General features: G+C 47.0%; 1 protein-coding gene and 1 long non-coding RNA gene across 3 annotated transcripts in view; one reads left to right on the top strand and one right to left on the bottom strand.

The window, feature by feature from the left end:
• Positions 1-27,622, bottom strand: part of PRKCH (protein kinase C eta) — a 113,337-nt gene that overhangs the window by 29,881 nt on the left and 55,834 nt on the right. Inside the window, exon 10 of the mRNA XM_041459419.1 lies at positions 15,119-15,273. Within this exon, the coding sequence (XP_041315353.1) occupies positions 15,119-15,273 (155 nt within the window). The remainder of the gene's footprint in view (positions 1-15,118; positions 15,274-27,622) is intronic.
• LOC121349206 lies at positions 5,972-19,069 on the top strand. Of its 2 annotated transcripts, none has more exons than XR_005954478.1 (3): positions 5,972-6,098; positions 18,194-18,428; positions 18,887-19,069. It is a non-coding gene; the product is annotated as an uncharacterized LOC121349206 (long non-coding RNA). The 2 variants fall into 2 exon arrangements; XR_005954477.1 differs by lacking the exon at positions 18,194-18,428 and adding an exon at positions 17,816-17,912 and having other exon boundaries at positions 5,993-6,098.

Here is a 27,622-nt window from a genome sequence, read left to right on the forward strand (position 1 = left end):
GCTTATAAATCCCTTTGCTCAGGAAGAAGACACCACAAATCCCCACCAAAACTTATTTCTAGTCCAGGGAGACAAGAAACATCAGGCCAAAACCTTGGTGCCTCTTGCTGAGGCACCACATCAGATCAAAACTCAGAATTACAGATTTTCTACCTAGACCTCCCATGTTAACACAACAGGTCAGAACTGCACAACAATACGTATTTTTATCACAATACAAAAGTTAGTCAACTTGAAGGCAAGGTGATTCTCAAAAAACTCCTTCTCTGTGCTCACTAAAGCTACACCCAGGTGGCATCTAAAGTGCACTGTTTTTTAGCTCATGTCCTCATCAAGGTTTAGCACTCTCCACGTACAAGGCCACATTTTTATTTTGTGGCAGGAAAGTACTTCTTAATGTTATTGACAATTCCAGTGGGTTCAGCCATCAAGTACTTCAAACTCATCTCCACAGTCAAGTACTGCTGCTCTCAGACTGGACTGCTGCTCTCAGATACTCTCCCATGAATAAATAATTGATTGAGGACTAATGGAAAACCATGGAGGCTCAGGGAAAGCAGAATGACTGTACTGTCCTGAGAAAAAGGAATAAAAAGGGCATTATTTTAATAGCAACATGCTGAAATGCATTACCCACGACTGACACATTAAAGCTAATGACCCTCAGGAACTTTTTTTAGATGGATTTGCAGATATAGAGCCCGTGCTCTCTGTGCACTTTGGGGACATCATTTGTAAGTTTACCTGTCCTCCATCTCTGTTCTCAAACAGAATCCACAATGCTTTACTTCACAAATGGCCTGCAAACTTCTCCATGGTTTTGCACGAGGAATGATTCCACACGGCTGTGAAAGCACAGGACACTGTTTGGGGCTGGTGCTGTGGGTGCAGCAGTGTGCTTTGTCCTGGGCTGTTAACAGGAAAGCAACCACACCATGACACAGCAGATGCTTTCCCATCAAGGTTACGTCCAAGAGCATTTGGAATCAGCTTTGAACACTGGGTTACTTCACTTCCCACTTCCCATTGTCCCTGTGGTGACTCGGGAAGCGCCGCAGTGACACAAATGCAAACCCATCCTTCTTCGTCTCCAGCCAATCCCTTAATTTGGCGCTGCAGTTTTGGAATCCCTGGGTTTCCCTTGCCACATCCCCAGAGCCATTCCACCCACCTGCAACTCAACCCTCGGGCATTTGTTTTGCTGCCCCCACCCCAAGAACCTGCTGGCACTCCTGGCACCACCAGCAACCATCACCATGGCCGGAATGACTCAGACCAGAGAACACCCAACAAGATGACAATGTTTATCAACAGCCTTTCATCCCTCCACAGCAACCAGGGCAGCTCTGCCCAGGCACGGAGCGGGAGCAGCCGACACCCAGGGTGATGCTCGGATGCAGCAGGCTGCGTCCTGGTGTTGATCCAAGCTGTAGGGATCAGGCAGAAACGCTTTTCCTGCACATCCCCAGATGAGCCTGCTTGGCAGACTTCTTTGCCAAGTGTTTCTCTGTCACTCTTGTGCCGAGAATGACACAGGAACAGGCAAGAGGCAGGATTGTAGAAAAGGTAAAGAAGGTTTTATTCAAGAAAACTGCGCGGTTTTTATAGAGCAATACGATAGATTCTATTTGATTGGCTAACTAACAAAAATATCTTCTTCGCTCACTGTCCTTGAAGAGAACAGGAAAACAAAGTAGAAAAACACTACCTGCAAATAACAAGTTACCACATCTTTCCAACTCCCTAAAATTTCTCACAAGCCACTGTGAGAAACGTTTGCTGTTTCTCTCTCTCTCTGCCCCATGGTGTCCACATTTCTTCACCCTGGCTTTCCATCTGGAGCAGAAGCACTGCACAGCCCGCCGGCCCTGGTGCACACACGGCACCTTCATACCAGAGGAGTCAGAGCCTGGTGCTGGTGACACATGACTCAAACACGCGGTGAACTGCTCTTAATCCCAGCAGCCCGGCGAGCAGAGCTCCCCTCTGTCCTCAGCTGCCCTTTTCTGGGCAGCTGCAGCTTTTCCTGGCACCTGACTAGAAACCCTGTGGCTTTTACCTCGTGTGCATGAGGTAAAACGTGGATTTGGGCTTAGAGTCTTCCTGCGTCCTGAAAGGGAAGTGTTTGGGTTTAGCACTGTCCAGCTGCTAAGGTGGCGTTGGGGCTGCTTTTCAGAACCTGGAGACGGCAAGATCCCTTTTTCTGGTGATTTAAGTCTCCTCCTCCAGCAGCACAGCCACAGTGCTCTCCTGCTGTACCTGCTCCCCCTCATCCCATCTGTGCTTTTCAGGGCAGTGAGGGTGCTGCAGCGATGGAGGGGGAACCCAGTGCTTCCCCACAGCCTACAAAAACCTCAAAAGCAAGAGGAAGGCCCTGTGTGTGGCACAGCTGCAGGCTCTGCCCTGGGCAGAGGACAGCACTTCAGGTTACTCATGTTACAAGCAGTTACAGGAATGGAGTCATTTCCCGGGTGGCTCTGGCCAAGCTCCCCCCACAGCTCTGTGTGGTGCTACACGGGACTTCAGGGAATCACAGAAGAGAATCACAGATTGGCTGTGATTAGAAGGGACCCTAAAGATTATCTCATTCCAATCCAGTTGCCAGGGCAGGGGCACCTTCCACCAGACCAGGCTGCTCCAAGCCCCCTCCAGCCTGGCCTTGAACACTTCCAGGGATGGGACATCCACAGATTCTCTGGGCAGCCTCAGTGATTTTAGCCAGCCCCTCTCTTCCCTATCACACACCCCAAATTTTGCCAGACCCACTTCGTATCACACCCTGCTGCTCCACAGCACTGTCCCCTAGTGTGGACTGAGCCATTCCTAGGACCAAATTAAGCCACTCCTGGGTCCAAGCTGAGCCATTCCTAGGTCCAAGTACCACTAAAATGAGCGAGACTGGAAAGTCTCTCCCCTCCTCCACACGAGTCCTACATGGCTCTGCTGTTGGTATAAACCACAAGTTACTTCATGACTGTCTGGCACCCACAACTGGCATCATCAGCCAGCGAGTGGGACGGGCTGTACACCCATGAGAGCAAAACCACAGAGAATTAACCCTGCAGTGGGCTGTCAGAAAAGCCAAGGTACTGAGAGCTCTCAGAGTAGCCAGAGAGCCAGAGGCTGTGACTCACTGGGAGAGGCTGCACAAAAATAGGGCTTTCAGCAAAGCCCACAGGAATTTCTGCAGGGAGATTCTTCCCCTAGAGACAGGCAGGGGGACTCATCTCACCTCTCCCATCAGGGAGCAGATCCGATGACTGCTCTGCCAGAAGAGGAATTCACTATTGTCCGGCTGGTTGTTTCCAGCCTGGCTAAAAATGGGATCACAGGAGACTAATTGCTTCACTGGAGGAAAAAAAAGAACTAGTCTGGAGTGATGGAATTATTTTGTAGACTGTTGTTGTTTGGGTTTGTTTCCATCCTGGCTTAACGAGCATTAATGACTTCAGATGGGGGGAGGAAAGCCATTAGGGAGAACACGACACCTCTGGCCCAGCACACACTTCTGTCCCAGCCAACCTCTACAGCTCTGATGGCATCCCTCCCTCCTCCAGCCCTTCAGAACGCAGGAAGGTGCTTGAGAGCAAAGGGAAATGTTAATTTTTTCCCTTTTAATTGGCCTGACTGGAAGTGCCAGCCTCCCTGCAGCTCAAATACTTAAGCATGTTAGCTATGCTCAGCAGCATCTCAGAAAAACTGCTGTCCCTCCTCAGTGGCAGGGAAACAAAGGGAAAACATCCCAGAAAAGTGGATGCTCCTGGCAGAAATCAGCAAAGCCCAGAGCCTGTGAAATACAGTTTGTTTGTTTTGTATGCGGAAGCTCCGCTGAATCTTCTGAGACTCATTCTGGTGTCAGCAGAGACAGAAAGAAACCCAAAGCCAAGACAGGTAATTAATGTTGAAATTCCTCCTTACATAACAGCGCTGGGACAGACACTCACTTGGCCAGTGCTGTGCAGGGCTGTGCCAGGACAGCCCAGAGAAAGCCAGGGAGCAAGCAGTGCCTGTGCTACACCCAGAGGCTCCAGCCAGCCACACTTGCATGCTGTGGGCTTCAGGGAAATAGGGATTGCCTGGGAATGATGTGCCTATTTCTATAACCCAGCTCTGCGGAAGGACAGGTATCTTTTAACTGCATCCCCCAGGGAACAGGAGAACAACCTGAACTGCCCCAAACCACAGCAAGGTCCCAAGGAAGACACAGACAGGGCAAAGACTTGGAAATATTAGGTGCTTCCCTGGGGAAGAGGTGGAGATTTTCTGCATGAGCCTGGTTGTAAGAAAGTGAGGAGAAAGTAGGGAAAGCTCTCAGGCAATCAAACAGTGACTTCAATTGCCCTGCCCTAGACATGACAGAATGTGAAATACTCCATGCCACGTTTAACTCAAGCACAGACAACAGCCAGGCCTCCAAAGACCATTCTCTCTCTTCCATGTGTCCCCATTCCAATGTCAGCTTACTGGCAATATTTGGCATTTGCTGCCTTGCCTCCTGGCCAGCAGGGATTCAGAGATGCCACAGGCTGATGCTGGGAAGCAGTATCCAACAGTTCTGGCAGGAACTTCTGACTGTCCCGTGGCTTGGGAAAACTGTCAGTCCTGAAGGACCCCAGGGCAGCTCTGAGTGGAGATGATGAGGAGCAGTAAAGAGGAAAGGCTGCAAGATAGTTTCCCATTAATTTTATCACTCCAAATAGCTGTCCTTTCCCTGGGGCTATCCCTGTCAGGGCAGTCACCAGTTTGAGTGAGCAGAGCAATTTCACAAGATCAAAAGAGTGTAGAGGAATCTGTGACATAGAGACTTTCCACGCATGAATCCAACTTCAGCCCACTCAAGCCACAGATGACCTGTGGCTTTAGGGGTTTGAAAGCTGGCTTCCCTTTGCTCTGGCTCATTTCCAAAACCTCATGAGTTCCAAGAAGCAGCACAGTTTAGTATTGCCTTTGCTGACAGCAGACAGGGAACTATGTTTCAAGTAGCTCAATCACTGATAAAAGATATTTATTTAACAGATATCATGCCATGAAGGCTTATCTGGGCATTTTCTCTTTGTGTAAGGATGGGGGGAAAAAAACATTAATTCAGGTTGGAGTTACACCAGTCCTATCTCAAAGCTACCACCAGCAGATCAGCTGCCATCCATTGGCCACCACAACTTCAAAATTAACTCTGCAGTGCCAGGCATGAGCTGACTGACTGAATCTCCCCTGGCTTGCTGCATCTCAAGCAGCACAAAGGACACCAAGAGCTGTCACCCTCCTGCAGGGGGTGGCCCTGGCCCCAAAGAGACCCCAGCAGGAGCAGGACTGGCAGGCCCAGCTCTGGCTCCACGCTCTGTGCTGCTGCAAGGGTGGAGTGGCTGGGCAGTGCTGCCTTCTGACCTTCCCAGGGGTGGACTATCTCTCTGGAGCCTGGCCAGCTGGCAGCAGTCACAGCTTCTCCTTGGCTTTCTCATTTATCAGGGCTGGATAGAGTAGCAAGAAGCAGGAGTCAGCTGCCAAGGTTTTTGCTCCCTCCCTGTGCTCAACAGGGTCTGAAGGTAGAAGTTCTGGCTGTAAAGCTGCTGTTTGGGCATCAAGTTTCAACCTACTGCTCAAAATATATGAGAAATTATATGAGTAATACTGGAATGGGGAGCTCCAGCTAGGAAGAATGGTTATAAAGTAAAAGAAAAAAAAGAGAGAAGGTGCAGGAAATGGCAAAGGTTACAAAGTTGATAAGATTGTGTCAACATCCCCAAAGCACAGATAAGCATACAATTCCTCAACTTATGGCTAGGAGACACTGACAAACAGAAATACAAAGCACACTAAATTCAGCTTTTAGGCACGAGTCAACAAGGACATGGGACCCTGCTACATTTTCATGCTCAGGTAAATGTCAAAAGGAACGTAACAAGATCCAGAGAAGGGAGGAGAAAACCCAAAGCCCGCTTGCTAAATGTCACACACCAGCTCAGACTCTTAGCACAAGTGCCACAGAGTCTGGACACGGAGACACAGGGCAGCCTCACTACCAGAGCCCACGCTGGCTGACTGGAATGTCCTTGGAGAGTCTGAAGGGAGCGCTTCCTCCTGCCCCTGCTGCCACACAGGTTTGCACATGACATAATGTCCCCCTGCTCCCTTGCATGGCTAGCCCTGCTTTTCCCAATTTACCCCCTCCTCCAGCTCCCTTCCTTTTCCAGCACAACAGCCAAAGATGGCATGACCCACTCTGGGCAGGCGCCATGACAAAAATGCTTCAGATCAGAAATGCTTCAGATGTGGCTGCACACATCCTATTGGATAGACTTAGCCGTGGCAGTATGCCTGGATCAGGGATTTAGCTAGTAAATAACCTCTCCTACTTGGAAGTCATTTTCTTGATTCATGAGCACGCCTCTACTATGCTGCTGAGAGATTTGTGAAAGCAGCTCTGGATGTTAATAATAAATCGTGCTTGTGAAACTTTAATTGATTCAGAAGGAATCAGCTCAGAGCATGGAGGATCTCTGTGGCTCTGAATACATCACATTTGTACACAGTTGAGACTTGAAGGCTTGCTCCCCTTTCCATTGTTGTCAGCTGGAACACTGCCACTGCTTCTTCGGTGGAATAATAACCAGGTAATACAATTCCAAGATTAAATTGTGCCCTCAGGCACAGCCTCATAAAAGGGGAGGTTCTCCAACCTATTAACAGCAAAGGTGCCATGACTCAGAGGCCAAATGATGAGCAATGCTTTCCCCTTGCTCCATGAGAACAGGTCCCATAAACAGCAACCTGGCCTGCACCAGCAGCTAAGGACAAGCCCCAGCAGCAGTTCAGCTGGCACACAGAGGGCAGAAACAAAGCTGTGCCCACCATCCTGCCCAGGGTACCACTGACAGGTGAGGGAAATCTCCCCCAGTCATTCTGAATTGTTAAACACTTACTACTGCAGCACTACTCTGTCATAGTTGAAATTTTCCATTGTGTTATTATTTTTAGTTTTTATCTGTATCACTACAGCTCTGAAATAGAATCTGTAGACAAGGTGTGACAGTGATTTATCACTGGTATTAAAAGTTGCTGGATGGCTTTATAATGCCATAAAAGCAGAGTAACCCACCTGGTCCCTGGCATAAAGAACAAGATCTAAACATTGGGATTATTGACCAAAGAAACATCAGGTGCTAATCTTGCTGCAGCTAAAAGAGTAAGTCAAATTCTCCCTGGCTAACTACAGCTATTGCTGCAGGCCAAATATTTCAACACAGAGTCTCTCATTGTGTCCCTCACAAATACAGCAACTTCACTCACTGCAACACGTTGTGATGCAAGAAATCTTCCATTTCAGCAAGTCAGAGGAGCAGATGCAACAGCGTTTTGTCAGCATAATCCTTCTTTCAAGAAGTTGTACAAAACATTTATTAAGGTTGACAGAGAGACCTTTTCCCCAGCTATATATATGAGCCTCCCTAATGCCAACCCAGGGCTCATGTTCTCAGGGAGTGACACTGAGAGCTTCCTCGTTTGGAGATGGGTACAAAGATCAATAAAATACTGGATTAATGCTGGGCAATTCTGGAGAGCTCAGAGCAAATGTTTTCAAAATTTGTGAAATCATATACCTGAATGCCCTTGTTATCAGGGAACATGTTAAAAGTCAGATGAGCAGTTCTGGCTAGAAACATAACAGTAATATTTAGGGGCAGTTTTTAAAAATAAATTTTAAGTAACATAAAATATATTTAGGTTTTTATGTTTTCTCCTTCTGGTGACCTTTATGCCTTTAAAATAGAATGAAGAGAGCAGGAAAGACAGAAAACCAGTGTTTTTGTAGAAAAGTTTCCTTGTTTCAAAAGTTCTAATCTAAATATTCCCTGGTGCTCTAGGACTTAAAGATTGAGCCTAATTCTGGTTTCTAAGTCTCCATTCTTTGCAAACTTGTCTGTAATTGTTACACATAGCTATTTCTTAATTGCATCTGCATGCTCTTTAATTGTGAAATGCCTGCATGAGGATGTATTAGTCACAAAAGGGATGCCAGAACACAACTCACATCCTATCCCCTCCACAGATGAGAGGATTTTTAAATTTTTATTTTTGTATTTTTATTGCACTAGCACCAGAATTCTCAAACACCACCAAGCTCTCATTGCAAGCACTCCCTAAATGAGTCTGTGCCTGCAAGAGTTCACATGTTTTAATATGCAAATGTAGCAGCTACACCAAAAAAAAGTGGAAGTATGAGAGACTGGCACTCAGCAAAGGTTCTCCAGCCTTGGGGCAGGTGGATGAACTACACAAACTCTTGAGGCCCCTTCGAGCTGGGTTTTTTAATGATTTATACAAACTCATTATGTGCAGGGTTTGCAGGTTTAAAATCAGTCCCTTTAAACAACCATAAAGGAAAAGTAGACACTAGCAGAGCCAACAGCTTCTGTGGGCTATTCAGTGGTCCTTAGTCATGTGGAAAGTTCCACCAAAGTTCACAGACGATACACAGTGGAGTCAATGGGGCACAGAGATCTGATATGTGGATCTCCAAACAGGACTGCTCTTGGTAAGCACAACTGTAAATCAGGCCTGAACTGTCCTGCACTCTGACTGATTGAACATGACACGGAAACGTGAGAGGCTGGGCTTTTTTTTTCCTCTCTGCACTTTCCATTTGATCAAGTGCAGAGAAGCAACCCTTTAAGCACTGCATGCCAGAGGCTGTAAAAGAGCCCATCTCACAAGCATGCAACAACCACATCAGAGTGGAAAGCTCTGTGCAAGATGCACTGTCTAGAAGCACAAATCAGTCTGCACGAGCTGTTGACTGTCAGATAAGATAGCCACAGACATTACTACACTCCTGACCCTCAGACACAGCCCTTTATGTTGTCTAAAGCTGAATGAAGCATTTCCAGAGACTCCAGCATGAAAATTCCTCTTCTACATTAAGCAGATGTTGAAGGGATGGGATTGCTGGTGGGGTATTCTGTGCCAGTTTGCAGGTTTTAGCTGATTTGCTTCACTCATTCACCAGATAATCAGCTTATATTTCATCCCTTCTGCTGCTCTCAGAAAACAGCACATCCTTCATTTTGCTCTGCTTACATTTATATCCACTCTGGTCTTTGGGGCCCCAATCCCACACTGCACTGATCCTCAGAGCTCCCCCAAACAGAGTTCTTGAAGTGACAGAGAGCAGATCCCACAGCTGAGGTTATGGAGACTCACACCCATTTTGGCACTGGTTGAGCTGTTCCCACCCTTTCCTCAGATGCAAACAACTCTGCCCACACAGCCAAATCCATGGGGAAAAGAGGCACAAAATACATCAAATCAGCAAAGATTACCTACAGAGGCATGGACTGCAGCACATTCAAGCAAAAACTTTCACTGAGCAATAAAACAGTTTGGGTTGGAAGGCACCTTAAAGATCATCTCATTCCAACCCCCATTGCCATGGGAAGGAACACCTTCCCTGTCCAACCTGCCCTTGGACACTTCCAGGGATGAGGCATCCACAGCTTCTCAAGGCAACCTGTGCCAGGGCCTCACACCCTCATAGTAAAGAATTTCTTTTTTATATCTAACCTCAATCTACCCTTCTTCAGCTTAAGGCCATTCCCCCTTGTCTTATCACTGCATACCTTGCAAAAAGTCTCTCTCCAGCCTTCTTGTGGACCCCTCTTAGATATTACAAGGCTGCTATCAGGTCTCCAGGCAGCAGCCTGGAGGTCTTTCTTATAAGGTCTTTCAGAAAAGCTTAAAAACACCTCATTGAACCAAAGGCTTATCTTTATTTACCAAGAAAACAAAGCTATGCACAGCACCTAAGCAAACCATCAGTAATCCCTGGATAGCCCCCCAGCCAGCCAGTTTGCCTTGCAGAGCACTGCTGCTATCAGCCACAGATCCAGTTCAACTGCTCATTTACCTCCCTGGGGAAAGCCCCTTGACTTCAGGGGAAACAAGATCTGGCTCCAGATGTGAAAAGGGGCATCAGAATAAACAAAATCACCAGCTGAAAAAAACCCCACCAAACAAAAAACTAACAACCAAAAAACAAAGCAGAGTGGACATGAGGAATCCCATGTCTACACTGTCTTGACCCATGGAAAAGGCAAACAGCACACTAATAAAAGTTATTCTGTTAACAGTGGCTGTATGTAATTAGGAAAGGCATTCAGCTTCTGTTTTCAGCATGTAATTTTTAATTGATTTTGCTGAAAGAAACCTTAGTGTTGTTTCAGTTAACAGCAGTCTTTCCAGCAAAACTGGTCTCCATAAAAGGCTTATGTAAAGCTTCTTGAAGTGTCACAGGCTCATTGTTTGAATTGGCAGGGAATTAACCTGTTGCAAAAAGCCCATTCCCTATAAAAGCCAACAGTCATGAGACACCCAGCTGCAGACCTGATGGGTCTCCTCCACCAAGGAAAGGTGATGAATTCAGAGGCCTGGCCAGTATCCAGCAATATTTCCAGATCCCACAGGAGAAAGTTTTTCCCTGTCATAAGAAGACCCTCACACAGTAAGGAGATGCTCTCAGGTAACACACAGAGGAGTAAACACTCCTTGTTAATATGCTTATCTTATTTTCCCCAAGAGCTGGAGTTCAGCCCCAAGGCCAGACCATGTTCTCATCTGGATAACTGCATAATTATCTTTTGCCTTCCAAAAGGACCACGCATCCTATTAAAGACCATTGAGCCACAGGACCAGCACACCAGAGCACAGGGATTCTTTGCACACCCTCCCACATCCAGAGGTGTGACAGGGCACCAACAGACCCCCAGCCTCTCCAGAGGGGTCAGCTGCATTAGAAACACCAAGAGAGACACAAAGGCAGTGAAATGAGCTGACCAGCATGAGCCCTCAGGACAAAAACAAGGTTCTTCAGCCAGCCAATAACCAGTCCTTCTCACCAGCGTTTTATCTCCTCTGGCTCCTGGCCAGCTGCATTACATCCATGCTACACCACCTGTAGCCTTGAGGATGGATCTGCCCCTGTGCTGTGCCAAGCACTGAGCTGGGGCATGGAGGTGTCCAACTCTACACCTCAGGCTGGCAAAACCACCACTAAAGTACAGGGTGCACAGCTGACTGTGTCCTGCACGCTGTATCACCTCTGCAGGTAGTGGAGGTGTGTTCTGAAAAGAGACCCTCTCAGCCCAGGCATCCTGCCAGTGAGACATATTTACAGAGAGAGAGAAAGGCTTGTCATTGAAATTCAGGCTGTGCCAGAAGGCTGGGCTGACTACTTTATGTTGCCTTTAGAAAAGTCTTACTGCATTTTACTGTAAACCTCAAAGCCCCCTCCTCCAAAAAAATCCAACCCCACAACATTCAAATTTAAGGAAATACTTGCATTTGTCCTCAAGCATCAAGTAGGTGACCTTGGCATGGGGATCCACCCACTCCCAAAACTGTACCTCAGCCTATGCCAAGGTCTGAATTTGAGGGCAGCAGGGCAGACCAGCCATTTTTACAGTAGTGCTACTCAGAAGGAAATGTCCTGCTTTCAAAATAAACCCTAACAGTCATCCACTATCTCTGCTTTTTAGCAGACTGTGAGTAGACCAGCTCCCTTGTACTGAGTAAGCCACTGTGCAATCTAATTCTGCTCAGATATGCTGCTTTGCTTGTTTCTGGCAAGCACAGAAGCCAAAATATGCTTCCCCTACCCTGGGAACTGCTGAACTGGAAAGTGAAAGTCGGCAAGAGCCGCCTCAAGAAAAATAGCACATCCAGCCATTAGAAAAAATGACAAACCAACCTACCTATCTGCAACAGAGCCCAGCACTGTAATTTCCTTTAGAAATAATCTTAGAGAAAGCAGTAGTGCACAAATATTGCCCCGTGAGCAAAGATTTTATTTACAATAAGCATGATTATTACCTAACATTTTCCTGGCAGCATCCAGCATGAGCTGATCCCAAACATGTCCTTGCCCTACTCCTCTGTGGTCAGGGGTGCACAATATGACACGTAAAAAGATTGTTTTCATGTCTGGATGCATTCCCCTGTATGATGGACTAAGGAACCCCACTGTACTTGCAGATATTTTTTTTTCAGGAAGTAACTATAAATAGGTGCTGCTAAGTTGACAGCTAAACCTCAGCTCAGGGCAAGACAGAGACCTTTCCTTGATAAGGCCAGAAAGCTATCTCTCCTTTGTAGTGCTGCAAATGAAGAGAAAAAAATAAAGGTTTCTGAAACTGAAAGCTCTCTTTTAAAGAGCCCCAAATATATACAATGTATGTTTATGGGACTCCTACTCTGGCCACAGCTTAGTAACAAAAAAGGAGTTTTCTCAAAATGAGGAGCAAACTCACTAAAAATTTCAGTTGAATCATGAAAACCATCTCATGAGAGAACCAATCCAGCTGTAAGCCCAGTTTTAAAATTAAAAATCACATATAGCCAAAATGCATCATCTGCCTCAAAACCCCAAACTCAGGGACTTACAGTAGCAATTGCAAAAATATTGCTCTACAGCTATTCAAATTGCTTGTGTGTGGCCGAAAAAGGAATCAGTGGACACCTGATTTTAGCAGACACCAGCACCGTCCTGCCAAGCCACAATGAAAATTTCAGCTACTTCTTGATGAACTTTCAATGCTGTCTCTCAAACCTCTCTAGCATTTCAAAGAAGAGAAAACCCAGCTTTTGTCAGCACTTGTGGCAAATGGAACTTGACTTAGCAGGGGAACACTCATTGCACTGGTAAATGCAGATTCTTTCCTGAAATGCTCAGTCTTGAAGGGGGCAAAGAAATATTAAGTTAAGCCTAGAAGAAAAACAAATGACACAGAGCATTCTAGGCCAGCAACCCTCTTCCTCCACTGACCCTGGAAACCCAGTGAGAAGACACCCTGAAGAGCTTGTGGTAAAACCCTTTCTGGTCAGGCTATTTCTGTTGTCTCTGCCCCAGCTTCCTAAGCAAGCACTCACATTCTTATCATAAAATCTGATCCAAACTCTCTTACACAAGTGCATTCTGAATATCCCCTTCTATCCTGCACACTCCCTCCCAGAGCCTGGCATTTGTGACATGACAGAAGCAACCTCAGCTCAGTACAGCACCAGCGAGCAGCTCTCTCCTTTTACATCCTCCAGAACCCAAACTAATTATAAGAAAACGAGTCACCCACCCCTCTGCAGACCTGCCCCATGAAGCTGAAGCTACCTGACTCTACAGCTTAACCAGTTTCTCAACAAGATCAAAGCCTGTGCAGTTGTTCGAGGAGCTTTCCAATTATTCCTCCAGTTTCTATCATGAATTACAGCAGCATTTGAAGAGTGCCAAAACCCACAGGGATCAGTTACTCCTGCCCTGTGACAGGCAGCAGGTTGGGGCAGACAGGACAAGCTGTAAGCACAAGGCATTACATTATGCACAGACCCTGTTTTGCTGCTGAATGACTGACAATAACTACTGGATGTCACTATTTTAAGGAAAATGTCATTTGCATAATTATCTGGCAGGGCCTTTCCTCAGTAGCTGGCATTACTCACAAGGGAAGAATTAGACTGAAATCCAGCTGTAGAGAAAAGAGATTTGCTATTCTATAGGACAGACAATCACTGTGCTTTAGGAGCTTGATACATAGGGTACATATCACTAGTCATTTTCAGGCTCTCAGGACGTGGAGAATATTAAAATGACACCCCTTCTCTATTTCACTGTGTCATATATGTCACATGAGTTCAGACTTAAAAATATTTTAATATTCTCTGTCCTCACCTGACCATCTGTTTCTTACTGGAGCTCAAGCTATGAAGAGACAGAGAAGCTGCTTTCATTTGGCTGATCCTATCATCTCCCCATCAGATAGGAAAGTGCCCTTGCACAGCCCCCAGCCCTTTGGCCACTTTAGCCCTCAGCTATTTTGGCTTTTGTGAGCTCAAATCTGAGTTTATCCGTCATGGGAGGATGTCCTACTGACTGGGTTAAACTGTGTGAAGTCCCAAATCAGATGCCATTTGGCCCAACCCACAGAAATGGCACTAGCAGAGCTGGTCTGGGATTGGAACTGGTCCCATCCTGCACCCAGCTCTGGATCCCAGCAGTACAGCTGTAACCAAGAAGCAAAAAAAAGAGACTTGACACTATTCTTTGCAGTGCTGGTGTGCCACAAGTGGGACAGAGCAAGGCTACAGCAGGCCATGCTCAAAAATACGTGCTTTGCTGCTGGATTCCAGGTAAGAGCATTCCAAAGAAAACAACAGCCTGTTCCTCCTCCCCAGTGCTCTGGGCACAGGGATTCCAGAGGTGTTGTGTGATGTATGACAGAAAGAAACCTTTCTGTACAACCAGACTGTCTCAGTGCTGACACCTCCCTGCTCCAGCTGTCCTGCTCCATCCCAGAAGAGGCCTTGCTCTGTGTCTGGAGCATGAGGGAGGATGCTGGGCAAATGGTGCTGCTGGCCCAGGGAGGGCTCTGCACGCAGCCTGGCTCTGATCCATGCTGGCTGCTCTATGCCTTTATGCTTGAGCTGACAGGGGAGCACTTCAGCAGCGCAGGAAGGAAAAAATACAACCAAACTGCCCCCCTGAGTACAGAAAAAGGACAAATAACAAAGGAGAGCTATGTATAGGAAACAGGTTCATGAGAAGCACCTTGAGACTCGAGTGGAGGCTGACGCATGGAGGCAACAATGCTCCAATCCTGCTGCAAACACAAAGATGCCAGACATCGACAGGAAGGAAAAGCTCCTGCTGTAGGACCGTGGCAGGAATGAAAACACTTTTAGTGGCTGAGATGGGTGGCACTGAATAATAAGAATGTGAAATAGATAAGGTTTAAAGACAGTAGCTTCCCTCTGCAGGGAAGCAGAGGCTTTGGTGTGACCAGCACATATTAGCCTTGAAATAACATGGCACACTGTGGCCAAAGCACCAGATCCTTACATTGACCAGGCAGAAAATCTGGGAAAGTTTCATTTAATGCCTGCCCAGAAATTTCCCTCCCTCCTGGAAAGTGGTGCACCTTGGCCAACATGCAGGGGGAATGTGGAGGTACTGTGACCCCAGCTGACAACTTGTTCCTGGTGGGCAGTAAGTGACACTTCTTTATTCAAGCAGAGAAACTCCAGCTCTCATCTCAGCCATGGGGTTCAGACAAAGGGAAGCCATGAATGCCGAGCTCACCGGTAAATGATGCCTCTGCTGTGGAGAAACATGAGGGCTGAAATAATTTCTGCAGCGTAGAACCGGGCCCGATCTTCGTCGAAGCGCCGCGACTTCTGGATGTGGAACATCAAGTCCCCGCCGTTGACAAACTCCATCACGAAAAACAGGCGATCCTAACACAGGCAAACACAGCAAACATGAACAGCATTAACCACAGCCTTGCTCAGGCTTGGAAAAGTCTTAGTGAAACTATTTTCTTCCAAACAAAAACAGATTAATAAGCATGAGACAGTGAGTGGGGGAAAAGGCTGATTTTTTCAGGAGAAATCAAATCAATGCCAGGAAGATCTGTTAGTACCTTCTTGCCCTGCACTCCTAAAAGTTTTGACCCCAGTGGTGAAATGAAGTCCTGTTCACGTGTGGATTGGGCATGTTAGTAAGTGTGTGCTCATCAGTAATCAGCTCCCATTGGGTTTGTCTGAATTATCCTTAGCCTCAGCCAGCAGGGAATGATAGCCCTTCATCAGTACTCTCTGAGCTGAGTGGCACAAGAGAAATCTGCAAAAAATCATTCACTCCCTAGTAAACACCTCAGATCTCAGGGGAAAGCTGCTCCATAACAAAATGTACATAACCAGACTGCAGCTTCACCACAACAGCACAACATTGTCTCGAGGATATCCCAACATTATTTCTGGAGAATGTGGGCTGTTTTCCAGGATGGGATTTCCTGCCATACACTTGCATGGCAGCGGCTTTTTGGGCCCTCAGATTCCAGCTTTCCTTTGATTAACCTGCAGACACCTCTGGGGAATAGAGGAACTGATAAGCACGAAGCATAAATAAAAGTTTCTGCTGAGCAGAAAAGCAACCTGTTTGATAAAGTTGAGTTCATTAACCACAGCTGTTGGTCTCTGAGGTTTCTTTTTTGGCTTTGTTTTTGGTTTCTTTTCTGGCTTTTGCAAAAGCCTGCATATAGGGAGGCACTTAAGCTGTGTGCTCCACAGTGAGCAGGAGTTTCACATGTGTTCACTTGATTGTGAGAGGAAGGACACAGAGAGATTTGGCACAAAAATAAACCCTGGAACTGTTGCCGTCCAGTTCAAAAATTCCTCCCAGCAATTGTTTCACGACTTTCAGTATTTGTTGTTTCAGTTTTTCTCTGAATATCAGGAACAAGCAGATTGGAAAACAGGCATAGAATTCAACTGAGATCAGCCAGGCTTTTTAATGGTAATATTTTCCCTTCTTTCCCACAAGCCTCTTCCCAGGTCTGATCCTAATTATCTACAAGCTACTTTTAAACCCTCTCTAAGTTTAAGAGGATAAGCATTGTCGTGCTCCGCTTTCTGGCAGCGAGCCAGCTTGAAATGAGTACTGGTGTTAACATCTTGAGATGCACATGACAGAAGAAAAACAACCAGAAATTCCCTTATTTCTCAATGGACATGAGCAGGAAAGCAAATGGCTTGTAACACATGAGGACAGCTTCCTTTGCATAGCCAACTTGGGCTCTGCCCAACAGTTCCTACTGGTCCCCTTCCAGAAGGTAAAGATCATGAAATCATAGAATCATCTGGGTTGGAAAAGACCTTTAGAGACCATCAACCACTAACCCAACTATGCCAAGCCCACCACTAAACCATGTCCCCAAGTGCCACACATCTACACATATTTTAAACACCTTCAGTGATGGTGACCCCACCACTGCCCTGGACAGACCTGACCACCCTTTCAGTGAGTGAATTGTTCCTAATATCCAATCTAAACTTCCCCTGGTGCAACTTCAGACCATTTCCTCTTGTCCTGTCCCTTGTTCCCTGGGAGCAGAGCCTAAGCCCCACCTGGCTCCATCCTCCTGTCAGGAGTTGCGCAGAGCCAGAAGGTCCCTCCTGAGCCTCCTTTTCTCCAGGCTGAGCCCCTCCAGCTCCTCCTGATCAGACCTGTGTCCAGATCCCTGCCCAGCTCTGCTGTCTTTCCCTGGACACACTCCAGCACCTCAAGGTCCTTCTTGCAGTGAGGGTCCCAAACTGAATGCAGAATTTGAGGTGCAGCCTCACCACTGCTCCCAGCACTCCCACAACACTACTGCAGCACCAAGGCCATGTGCTGAATGCTATCTCCAGTCCATACAGACAACACAACCTCATTGTTTCACTCTGTTTTTATGAGAGGGCACTGAAAGACACCAGAGCTGGCTTGTCTAGGCAGCAGTCTGAGTCAGAGCAGCGTGAACTGTGCAAACCCACCACCAGCCTTGGCTCTTCAGCCCACATCAGCCCTCTAATGCCACATTTTCACTGCAGATGGTTAAACTCACTCTGGCTGTGCTGTGCCTGCCTGTTCCTCTGGCTGCAGCACAGGTATCACCTCTGCCTCTCCAGTCAGGCCAGCTTTTACATCTTGTTATTCTTTCCCACCTCCTTCCTTGCTGATCTCTCCACATGACACATGCTTATCTAGCCCAGCTTGTCCAGGCATCTCCTCAAGCCCATACTTAAAAAGAAATCCCTCTTGCCAGATCCCCAACAGGAAGCAATTTAATTCACCAGCAGCCTGGTGAGGGATGGTGTGTGTATTTATGTAAGTGATACATATGCCTGTATAAACATGCATGCACTTAGGGGAACACACATGGATTTTCTACGCTTTCCTTAAAGGTGACCTTCAGAGAAACAAAATTAACACTTTCTATCTTAAAACATGTATGTCCAGCTTCTCCAGAGCAGGGCCACCCACCTCAGATTTCTGGCTGTACTCGTGTTTACTATGATGCTTACAGAAAGACACTACTCCTTTCTCAGATGTTCAGGTAAGCACCAAAACAGCTGGTCTTAAAATTCACATCACTGCTGCCATGGAATTAGCAGCTTTTTAGCTAAAAACTGATTTTGCTTCAGACTAACTGCAAATCTGAGCAAGTATAACTGCACCTGTTATAAGGTCACACCCACCCACGGGCTCATTTCACTGGTCAAGCATAGATACAGAACTTTGGGTTACTGCATCTTTTTAAATTTTTTTTTTTCAACTTATTTTAAGGAGGTCCAGCTTATTGTCTGCCCAGTTTCCTAACACTTAGAAATCCCATAGGGCTGCTGAAGAAAAGAGCAGGATGGGTATTACAACTGGTTTATAAGGCAGCATTTGTGCACTGGTCAACTACATGCCTGGCAACAAGCATTTGGAAAATCAGCACTACTGACCATCCTTTGGGGAAGATCATCTAGAAGCCAGGAAAGGCTTTCCATGTTTACTCTTAAGGAAGACCATCAGCTTGCAAAACTGCCAAGACCAACCACTCTCCCAGGAATCATTAAGCAATAAAGTAAACAGTGGTATTATATTGAAAAAAAAAAAAGAGGAGGGGAAAGAAAGAGGGGGGAAGGGAAGGAAAGGAAAAGAGGGGGAAGGAAGGAGGGAGCTGGGGGGAAGAGGGGAGAAGAGAGAGGAAGGGAAGGGCAGGGGGAAGAAAGGAAAAGAGGGTGGGAGAGGAGGAGAGAGGGAGGCAAACAGAAAAAAAGAGGAAAGAAGAAAAAAAGAAGGCAATTTGCAGCCAGAAGAGTAAGACTGAGTAAATAACTTAAGAAGGGGCCAGGAAATGTAGGTCTTAAAACAGCAGGTAGTTCAGACACTTGCAAATTTGACCTAAGAGTCAGTTATGTGTCTCCTCCTTTCTTGGGGACTATCAGTGGGAATTAGGAGGAGTTGAAAACTGGATTGTTTTTTGACAGGGCCCAACGCTGAACTCCTCACATGTCTATTTTTCTATTGTGCTTTGCCCAGAAGTCAGCCTGATGTGGTATCTCTGTTTGACGTGGTAAGAAAGGAGCATTTGAGTCAACAGGAAACAGTGACACGAAAGGCTTTGCAGCAAGTGGCAGCCACAGGAGGAAATCGCATTGCACCACTCCTGGACTGGGATCAGGATGAATAAACTCTCAGAGCAATTGTTACTGTAAATTAAAAAAAAAACACTTGGAGGAAACAAAATCCATGGGATCAGGCAGGTTTATTTCAACCTACACGCAGAGATTAATCCTGTCAATTTTCACACAAGAGAGATGTCTTTTCTATTTTTCTTGGCTTTTCTAAAAATTTATTTATTTTCATTTCAGTTTTCTATCCCTATTTGTTCACCTGTTAGCAGGGCAGGGACTGTTGGAAGCATAGCAGTGGCTGACAGAAGCTACATACACCCATTATATTTGTTCATTGTCTTAGGAGGTTTTATGGGGCTTGAAGAAATTCCCTGACTGCAAGAGCCACCAAGGACAATCCACACACTGGTTACTGCCTCTTGCAACACTAAAATCCATCTCCAGCATCACTTTAGCCATTTGTCCTCACCAGCTCTACAAGCTGTTTTGTATTCTCATACTTTCCTCTTTGTCATCACATGGTAAGAAAAAAAAATCCAGATTTCTAAAGCATCCTTTTTCTCCCTGTGCCCAAAACCAACAGTGTGATGGCCAACTTCTATCCTCTTCTACTTAAAAGTCATAGCTGATGTCCACTTATTACCCACACAAGACCAAAGGGCTCCTGGGACCTTATCACCTATCACAAGGGTCCAATTTTCCCCCAGAAAAAAAAAAAAATCAGCCTGGCTCAGGAATTCCACTTAGTTTGCATTTTATCTTTTTGGAAATAATTCATGCACTCCTTAGAAAGTCAGCTTTGGGCTCAATCCCAGTTCACTGAAGCCAAAGGGCTTCCCCAAGAAAACAGTCATTTTTCCCTGTTTTGGTAGTTTATGCTTTGCAGAGCAGAAGGGAGGTTTTCCAAATCATCCCCAAACAGAGACAGCTGTGTTGCTGCTTCCCAGAGAAAATTTATTGTTTCCAAAAAGAGTAGCAGGGCTTAGGGAGCTTGCAAGCAAATCATTACAAGATAATTACAAGAGCTGGCAGGATCTCTCAGTGTTCCCAATGTTCTCCCTTCGTGGTCCACAACCCCCACACAAAGCAAATCTGCCCTAGGTCTTGCCGAGAGCGAGCAAATAAGCCATGATTTCTCAGCACTGGGCTCCAGAAAGCCACATGTCCAACTCCCCAGTAGTGCAAGTGGCCATCTGTATCTGGGTCAAGGCACTGCAAAGCACAGGATCTGAAGGAGGAATAAGAAACAGGCTTGTAACTGAATATTTATTTTTGTAGGACTAACACAGTCATGCCCTACTCTTTGATGCTGCTCTGTGAGGAAATGCCCATCCTCCATACCCAGGCCTTCACAGAACCTAGGAATTCCTGTTGGAAATGCCTCCATGCCTATCCCTCCACAGCATTCACAGATTCTATGAATTCCTGTTGGAAGTGCTTCCCCTCCCTCACTGTGGTTCTTCAATATCCTCAGAGGGAGGCAGAGGGGCAGGCACTGATCTCTGTGGTGCCCAGTGACAGAACGTGAGGGAATGGCCTGAAGCTGTGTCAGGGGAGGTTTAGGTTGGATATCAGGAAAAGGTGCTTCACCCAGAGGGTGGCTGGCACTGAACAGGCTCCCCAGGGCAGTGGTCACAGCACCAAGCCTGGCAGAGCTCAAGGAGGGTTTGGACAGTGCCCTCGGGCACAGGGTGGGACTCTTGGGGATGGTGCTGTGCAGGGCCAGGAGCTGGACTCAGTGCTGCTGACGGATCCCTTCCAACTCAGCCTAATCCATGAATCTATGATTCCACAGCCAGCCCTTCACAGAATACAGAGATTCTATGAATTCCTGTTGGAAATGCCTCCGCTCTATATCCAGCCATGGACCAAGGCAGCCCTGCACCACCTGCTGCTCCCAGCTCCAAGGGTTAGGGAGAACAGGCTATCCAGGGGGGTTACACATGCTTTCAGACCCAGGGAGGATCACAGGTGTCCTGTGAACAGCCCCATGATGAAACAGTCCCCACAACAACCCTTGCACAAACATGTGTGAGCACAAGAGCAGACCTCATGAGCTCAGCCCCAAATTTCCAGACGAAGCCGCTTTCACCCGACTGCAACGGAGCAAGGCAGTGACATGTCAGGTGAAGATGTGGTCCTTTGGTTTCAAAACACAGCAACTACATCAAGGAACACCTCTGCCCCACGCTGCCTCAGATGGAACCCCATGCACGTGGCTCAGGACTCCCAGGCAGAGAGGCAGCAGGTTTTACAGCCATCTGCTCTGTTGAGCTGCTCTTCCTCCCTGCTCCAGTGGCTGCAGAAGTGCCTGCCAGCCCCAGGAACCACTTCTGCCTCAGGGAACCAAGCCACAGATGCACACAGAGCCCTGGGATTACCCACATGAGGGCTCACTGTGTGATGCACCTGAAAGGCTAAGAAAGGGAAGGTTTCTTTCTTCTGCTGGTTTTGGGTGGTTTTTTAAGCTAGAAGGAGGTGCAGTGGAAACTAGGCCAGCTCAGAATGGGCATAAGGTGCATGTGGTATCTCCTCCAGGCTGGGCTGCTGGTGAGCACATTTCTGAGAATCTCAGGTCACTTCCCCACACCAGGCTTGTTTTTAGGTCCTTTAATAAAGAGTCACCAACCTAAATGAGGCAGTTATCACTGGTTATCATCCCACCACGCTCTGCTCTCTGACACTGCTGACAGTGGGCACCACGAGGCTCCCTGTGAGGCCACTGCAGTGAGGCACATACACATGGCCCAGAGAATCATAAATTGGCTCTTGCCACTTGCACAAATAAACTCTGCAGGGTCCCTCGGGGTGAAGGTGGCCCTTGGGTGCACAGTGCAGCATCAACACCCAGCTCATTCCAGAGGAGCTCAATGATGACAACCACAAACCAGGATGGGCTGAGGGGAGTTGTGGGTTCCCACTGGCCCCAGGGAAAAAAAAAACCAAAACAAACAAGCCCAAATCTAACTGCATCCTCCAAATTCCTGCCCCTATTTTCTCAACCACTTGGCTGAAATGTCAAGTTCATACGCTGCAGTGTTTTTGTAAAAGGCAAATTCAGTCATTTGTCTGGAACAATGCATCTTCTGGGGTATTCAAGTGAAGCACACACACATCCTTCCTCCTCATCCCCTCCCTGCAAGACAGCCTAATTCACAGCAGTGCTACACTATTAGCTTATATTTTCACTAGAAAGTTTTACACACCATATGTGCAAATGATGTGCATATGATTATCCTGTTCATCTGTACCTGTTCCATTTTAAACAAGACCAGACCCAAATTAGAAAAAAACCCAAAAATCAGATAAGCCAACCAATTATGTAAAAAAAAAAAAAAAAAAGTCTACTTTTTTAATCCCAATTAAAAAACAAAAAGACACTTGGAGCATCATTAAAATGAAATATTAAAATGATACAAAACAAATTGAAAGAAGAAGCAACACAAAATCCTCCCTCCCAGACCTTTTAAAATGGTAAAGAAAACTCCATAAATACTCCTTCCCAACTGAAAGATTAAAACAAATTCAAAGGACTCACTGAATTTAGAGGGGAATAAATTGAGAAATAAGGAACTAGAGTGTATGACACTATAGACATTACCTGTTAATCAAAGATTTATAGATCATCTGCACCCCTCAGCTGGCTGCTGGCATCCTGGTGTCTCAGGAGAGAATAGCCCTGTAAATACCATGCTTTTTTTACAGCTCTCAGTTCAAAAAGACTACTGAAATTGGTCTTTTCAGTTCAGAGTGACCAACCTGCAACAGCTCCTGCCATTTTACAAAATACTGAGCTCTGCAATATCTGCTGGCTTAGGCAGGGCTAGGGAAGGCTAGAGACCTCTACAAGCTCAGCCAAAGGTTTCCACAAAAATTAAGAGTGCCAAAACACCCAAAACCCACTTGGAAACAGCTTGCAGTGAGGATTTGTGAATTACCTTCTCACCTTAAATACCACCTGGAGTAATAAGGATTCAAAGAGACTGAAACATAAAGCACCACCGGCTCACGTCTCAGTTAGTTAGCTCTTCTCTGAGCTTAGACTGCCTTTGGTTTTTTCTTCCCCTTCCTCCTCAATACTGACTGGCACCTGCTTGCTCAGGGCTGCTTGAGAGCTGCTTCCATTTTGATCTCTTTTTATGCCACAACTTCCTTGATTTTACGGACAAAAAATATTCGTCTCACATACTGTGGCTAACCATAGGCAACACACTTGGCTACGACTGCAGTGAGCTTGATGATTTGTCCAAGCTACAGTCTCCCCCCTAAGCCACTGCAGATGGAGACAGGCATTTATATCAGCTTCATGAAAATGCAAATATCCAAAGTCCCTCAACCATCTGGGGTCAGAAAGTTACTCTGGGGACTACGACAGGACGATGGCAGCTGACCCTTCCAACCCTGCAGCTCATGTTTTCACCTCAGCTCGCACTGCCTCAGTGTGCAACCCAAGCGTGGACATCCAGCAAAGTTCACAGATTAGAGTCAGAAATGTCAGTCTGATCTTATTTCACCTCCTGCCTGCAAAAAACCCCCTGGCCTCAAATGTTCCTGCAATGAAGTGACCACTGCAAGGTGGCACTGCAGATGTCAGGAAAAGCAGAGACTTTCCGAGCAGGCGCGGAGGCCTCGCACGTCAGGTTTACTGACAACTGGAACCAGCGTGCCAGCAAACACAGCAGGGGTTTTTGGTGGATGTGGACACTGTCAAACCACAGGAAGATGCACTTTCGACCAGCCTGCCTTATTCTGTGCCAGACAGGAGCCAGAGGAAAGGAGAAACTGGCTGTCCCTGCTGTGGTCACAAAGCCAACATGATGGCACATGGCACACACCTGCAGCATCTGCACTGGAGAGTGAAAGGAGAGAAAGGAAATTCCCCTGTCCCTCCCTGTCCAAGAACCCCCCAAAAACCAACCTGCCACCCCAGGTAAAGAACAACTCAAGCTCCTTCCAGCCTGACTTGCAGAGCCTTCCAGCAGAGTGGCTTGGGGCTAACACAGGTGTCAAATTTCAAGAATAAGAGAAAAAGTCTCAATGCCTGCAGAAAAGCATCCAAGACATGCATTTGCCTGTGAATGCACACATGGAGTTGTGCCTCCACAACGTGCCATAGAGGGAATGCTGGGGGCTCAGAGCCTGGGAGTGGATCAAAGCCATCCTCTCTGCTCCCAAAGGGCTCCCTCCCAGTGCCTTTCAAAAAGAACATCAAAGAGGCCTCACTGCTTCCTGAACGCCCACCAGCACACTCCAAAGTCTGTGTCAGGACACTTGTTCATCTCCCAGAGCTCTGGGAAGGCTGTCACTGCCTCTCCAGCCTCTCTCACCTCCACCACACCAGGCTCTGCCCTGTGCTCTGTCCATTTGGTGACACTGGAGTGGCTGGTGGACAACTAGGCTGATGCTGGAGATCCCTGGGGGGACCACAACTGAGGACTCCCCTGGACATACAAGGGCACTTAGACCTCCCTTGTGGCACCTGGGGGCAAGGGCTGGGTGAGCTGCCACCTCTCAGTCCCAGCACTTTGGCTTGTGGGCCCTCACTTGAAAATGATGCTCCTGTTGAAGGCTGCAGGTCAGCTCTAGCACTTCTAGGAGGTGAAATACAGGCTGACCTCTCTAAACAATGGGGCTACCCACGACAAGATGACCACGCTGACCCTGGCAGAAGCGCCTGAGTGCCCCAAGAGCCAGTGGAGATGTGGAGAAGCCTTCCCCATCCATGCTGAGAGCACGACATGAGCCCTCAGCCAGAAAAGGGGACAAAAAGCTGGGTGCCAAGCAGCAGGCTGCCCTCGGAAAACGGGAGCAGTTCCATGGTTGTACTGCCCTGGAGTCCCAGGCCAGTCCTGCCTGGCTTGAACAGCACCCCTGCTCGTCATATCTTGAAGGACGCTCGTTACAGAAAATCACAGCCCGCTGCCAAGTTCTGCTGTCTCACTATTTTTGGAACAACAGGGGCAGGCTCTGAGCCTCAGCAACTGTCAGCAGAGCCAGAGGGAAAGCAAATCCATATAATGATCAGGCTGGCTGGGACAGTGCTGGGAACAGCATCGCCTGGGGGACAGTCCCCTGGAAAGACCCTTTGGTCATGAGAAAAGGGATAAGGGCAATAAATGTAAAACCCAGAAGCTATTCAACACTATTGGCATGGGAAGCTGATCTCCCCCAGCCCTCTTCATTCTCATGCATATGAGTGGAGACAAAAGGATTTAAAAGCAAACCACCTGTGCAGGAAGGATAGCTCCTAAACCCCAAAGAAGACAGGACCTACTTACTGCAAACTGATTTTAATTAAAACATTCCAGGATTCACATTCCCCAGGATTATATTACTGACTTAGCTATTTATACATATAGCCTCTTTCACCCCTTCTAGGACAGTATTGTTGAGGTGTTGGATGACGCCAGTGTCAGGTAAATGGAATCAAACACTTTTTGGTGCTTGTCACCCCTAATGCAGGATCCACGATTATCCACAGGTCCCAGCACCTGTCAGCAACTCAGATTACTGGAGCAGAAGCATAATCCTCTCTGGCACTAAGGAATTATTCTAAGGCCCTAGAAAAAGCAGAGGTAAATGGCTTAGGCAAGGTAGAAAGCTCCCAGGGCAAGGCCTCCAATTAAAAAAAAAACCTAAAATTTAAAAAAACAGAGAGGTGGTGAGCAGGAAGGACCTCCCACAGATGCAGCTGAAGCAGGATTTAAACTTCCCCCCTGCAATGGAGCATCTGGACTCCTTCCTTGCCTTTCATAGGAAAGGAATCCAGAGGTGCAAGTCCAAAACTGCCCAGCCCAGTGCTGGGCACACAGATGGCTAAATCCAGCCTCTGCCAACCTGCTGAGCTGCAGATATTTTCATCTTTACGCTCTAAAAACTGACCCACAGCAGGCAGAGACAGCCCTTGCAGCTCCTACCACCTAGTGGCTGCAGGATTCAGCCCTGATGGAGTGAGGAGGGTGCCTGGAGGTCAGGCAGCCTCAGCCCACCCTGGGAAATAAAGCTGCCCTTGCTGGCAGGCATCACTTAAGCTGCAGCTGAGACTAAAGCAGGCTCACACTGAGCACAGAGGCAGCACAAGAGAACAGGAAACCTTTCTGAAAGCCATCAGTGGTTAATGTAAGCTCAGAAAAACCTCAGCCAGCTTTAAAATAGGCAAGAAGAAGAAGCAGCAGTATAGATGAACTCAGGTACTGCATTGCTGTTTTAGGTACTTGTGCCTGCTCAGCTAATCATGGAATCACAGAAAGGTTTGGGTTGGAAGGGATGTTAACGATTATCTAATTACAACCCTCCTCTCCTGTACAGGGACACCTCTCACTACATCAGTTTGCTTCATCCAGCCTGGCCTTGGACACTTCCAGGGATGGGCACCCCTGGAATAATGCTGCATTCCTGGCATCACATGAGATCACACCGTGCTGCACAGACATGTCCCAGGCTGATAAAGTCACCCCAGGCTGCTCAAGCCAGGGGAAGAGTTTGCTGGTTTGGGTGGGATATAGTACAAGAAACAGAATTCAAGTGGCTCTGGATCCACCCAAATTCTCAGATCCTATGAGTGCTCTGTCCTCAAACTGCAGCAGCATCTCAGGTGCTTCCAAGAGCCTTCGAGTTCCCATTATTTCCTCTTGAACTGGGATGGGGGAGGCTGTAACTGGACACCCCTGTGTCAGGTGCAGCCTGACCAGTGCCAGGCAGAATGGATAATGACTCTTCCAAGTTCCTGAAGCAGCCTGGTCCATAATTTAGCTCACATTCCATGGGGCTGCACTGCTGGCTCAGACTGAACCTGGCACCTGCCATCAGCCCTGTCTGCCTTCCAGCTGGGCTACTCTTCTGCCATTCAGTCCCAGCTTGTCCTGATCTTACGGGATCAGGCTTTGACTTGGCCTTGACAAATGGTAAGAGGCCTCAAAATGGCTAGTTCTTGAAAAATTCCCAAAGGCAGGCCCTGTAGGTCATTATGTAACCAGGATCTCCATGGCAGACTGGAGCTGTGTTTTGTTTTTTATAACATGAACCAATAATACCACATTTTAAGAGTCTGGGCTGTAACTGTGATACATGTGATGTGGTTTCCATGTAATTGCAAACTGGGTATTTGTGCTACCATGCTCCCAAATCCATAAATTTTTAAATATGGCTGCAGGATGACATTTTGAATAAGTGGTTACTCTTTTTATATCTATAATGGTTTATATATAGATATCTTTTTCTGCCAAGGTCTTGTTAATGGAGGGGATATCCCTATGCCATACAAACAATAAGCAGAAGCCCCAAGTTTGTATCAGCATGGTTAAGCCTTCCTGGAAGGACTGTGACCAGTGAATACCCTGCTGTTGCAATAACTTCTCTGCTATAGCAAAGGGGTTTAATTGTGCTTTTATAAGCAATTTAAACCTGGTTATTCTGGATTGAAGTTGGTGTCACTGAGTGCAGACCATGGACAAAAGACGTCATGAACCACCTTAATTTGAAATTTTACAAAAAAATGCTTCCCTTTTTTGTGTTATTCAGAGGGGAAGTGGGATTCAAGTGAAAGAAGAACCCAGGAAAGATTGGAAATAGCAGGGTCCTGCTATACAAGGACCACTCCTTTGGCACCATTTCAAGGACTGACCAGATCTGTGTTCAGGGC

The sequence above is a fragment of the Pyrgilauda ruficollis genome, unplaced genomic scaffold (assembly GCF_017590135.1).
Source record: "Pyrgilauda ruficollis isolate IOZ18807 unplaced genomic scaffold, ASM1759013v1 scaffold135, whole genome shotgun sequence".
Classification (NCBI taxonomy): Eukaryota; Metazoa; Chordata; class Aves; order Passeriformes; family Passeridae; genus Pyrgilauda; species Pyrgilauda ruficollis.